Source organism: Gekko japonicus, unplaced genomic scaffold (assembly GCF_001447785.1).
Source record: "Gekko japonicus isolate JY-2015 unplaced genomic scaffold, Gekko_japonicus_V1.1 scaffold115, whole genome shotgun sequence".
Lineage (NCBI taxonomy): Eukaryota > Metazoa > Chordata > Lepidosauria > Squamata > Gekkonidae > Gekko > Gekko japonicus.
In genome coordinates this window covers 1,708,902-1,711,512 of record NW_015163095.1, presented here as the reverse complement: position 1 = coordinate 1,711,512, position 2,611 = coordinate 1,708,902, and the positions used below count along the sequence as shown (strand labels likewise).

Here is a 2,611-nt window from a genome sequence, read left to right as displayed (position 1 = left end):
TCTAAAGAGCAGGCCATATGGGCTGATGCGGTTATACCAGAAGGTCTTGCTGTTCAATACCAGGCTGCTTACCTTTGGACTCCCATCAGTCTTTGGTCTGGTATATGAGAAGGATCCTCGCCCTTCACTGCCCATTGCTGCCAGAGCTCTGATCCGACTTGTGCTGCTGCAAAACCAAAAGTTATCATTGGGGGAAGATAATGGATCTGCCAGGGCATCCTAACCAGACTGGATGACAAGTACCAGACTGGACACCCCACACTTTTTTTCTTTCTGAAGTAAATATTCCTAAACATCTCCAAGCCACATTTTGCAGCAGATCCTCATGTGCAGTTAATCACTTCCTAAAACAGTAATTACCTGCTGTTCCTAAATTTAAGACAGCCCCTGCTGCTTTTAATCCCCACTGACCTGCGGGTGGGTGAGGCGGGGCGCACCTGCACCAAGATGAAGCCCATGCTCTGCAGGTATTGGATATATTGCTGCAGGAATGTATGGCACAGCTCTAGCAGCCAGGCCTCATCCTTGGCCCGACATGGCAGCCCCTCTGTAGAGTCGCAGCTGTGGCTGCGGTCCCTGCTGGATGCCGTGGAGTCATTTGAACGGTGCCGCTTCTGCATAGCAAGCAAGAAAAGAGATAGTGACCTAGGTGTTTTGGGTTTTTTTGGTATTTTTGCTTTTTTGTGAGCGTGTTCATGTGCGCCCATGCCTGGAAGTCATGGTGACCTCTGGCGACTCCTACTGGGGCATGCAGGACATTCAGAGAAGTGGCTTGATAGCCTGCCTCTGCCTCCCGGTCCTGGTATTCTTTGGAGGACTCCCATCTAATGCTTGCCAGGGTCAGCCCCGCTTAGCTTCTGAGATCGGACTTGCCCAGGCTGTCCAAGTCAGGGTGTGACCTAGTTTTTTCAAAGAACCTCTTGGGAAGGGGCCTTGCACCAAAACCCAAGAAACAGCTTTGATTACACATATCAAGGGAATATGCACAGACCCTTCCCCAAACTTTTCACCTTTCCCTCTGGCTTGCCCTGTTGGTCAGCCTGAATTTGCTGCCGGAAGGTAGGATCAAAGAGCAGTGGTGTAGCACAGTAGTGGACCAAGCGCGATGACTGCTTCAGGGTTTCCAAATCTGCAATCTGCACATACACACACATAAATGGGTAATCATCACATACTTCTGGACTGTGGTTATATCATCTAATGGGACTGATCACCCTTTTCCACATGGACGTCTTGGAGAATAAAGGGGACTGACACGATGATGATAAAGCTCAGCTCCCAAATGTTTTGTTCCTGGCCACGGACCTCACACACAGACATGACAGCTTATCTGTAGAGATCAGAGAACTGAATATGCAGCACCTCACAAGACTGCATGTCCCTTTAAGTCTCAGTCCTGACTCCTCTCCTGAATATTTACAAGTTTGCTTCAACTGCATCTATGCCTATCATTTTAAGCAACATAAATTCAGCCTGCTGCTGTAACAAGAGTGAGGAACATAAATGAGTGATTGTACCAACACACCTTGCTGTGTTTCATTTTATTTCACACAACCCCTTTTGTGGCTTTGTAGTTCATACATGCAAGGATCCAAATGGGAATGAGTGACATAGGTCATACCTGAAACACTAAGTTAATACATCTACTTATATGATTGAGACTCACGTAGGCACTTGAGCCTGCGGTTTCAAGTAGCAAGCAGCATGACAGTGTTTGCTGCCCAGACATGTCAAGGAGACTCTGCCTAAAAGTTAGCACCTTTTAAACAAGGTACTAACTTTTTCTAGTATAAACATGGAAACTGAGCCATTTTCCTGAACACCATCCAGCACAAATAAGAGATTATATCAAATGTTTGCAGTATACCCTGGAGAAGTCTTAGGAAAAACAGTTTTAAGTCCACTGTTTGGTCTGGGCAAATCTGATACGCAGATGTGCCATGGTTTATGCTATAAATTGCTCCAGTGTTTTGGATGAGATGAAGTATCCATTTACCAAATTAAATAAATGAATAATCCTGATGTACAGTGAAAGGATCAGATGTTGGAACCCAGTAGCACAACTGCTAGGGTGGCAACACACGGTCCAGTTTAATCTCTCATCCTGGTGAGCTTCTCATACTATATTCAGCACTGTTGCTCACAGCAACCCTAGCTGCAAAGAGACTCCTATTGTCTACACTGCACTGCACTATCCCATGAACATCTGTTTCAGTATGGCCACTTGGAGCACACTGCTTCACTCATAACAGTGAACAGTGGCTTAGACAAAACAGGGTACCAATATAATCGCCAACAATCAAGGACACCAATTCAAAATAGGTGAGTAGCCTCCATGCAATTGCAGCTGACCGTCCCTAGACACAGAGATTATGTAGGAAAGTACAATGTGTGAACTGGCTTTCCTGGATACAGTCCTGCTACAATATACATTTTTTAGAACTGCTGCAGTCATAGAAATCAAAGCAGGTGTGTTGTCCAGGGAAACTCAGTGTTCATAACACAGGCCAAGAGACAGGGAAGATCCTGTTAGCAGCACCTCAATACCACCTGGGCTGTTTTCTCCTCGGCTTGCAGGTACTTTGGTGTGGCCAGCAGCTCAGGCCCATAG

The 2,611-nt window shown here is 46.2% G+C and overlaps 1 protein-coding gene across 1 annotated transcript in view; it reads right to left on the bottom strand.

Annotated features, from left to right (window-relative positions):
- The window catches only part of SZT2 (seizure threshold 2 homolog (mouse)), a 120,463-nt gene that overhangs the window by 11,337 nt on the left and 106,515 nt on the right, over nt 1-2,611 (bottom strand). Inside the window, exons 61-63 of the mRNA XM_015406564.1 lie at nt 1,011-1,136; nt 412-614; nt 73-166 (exon numbers count right to left, since the gene is read on the bottom strand). Coding sequence (XP_015262050.1) covers nt 73-166; nt 412-614; nt 1,011-1,136 — 423 coding nt within the window. The remainder of the gene's footprint in view (nt 1-72; nt 167-411; nt 615-1,010; nt 1,137-2,611) is intronic.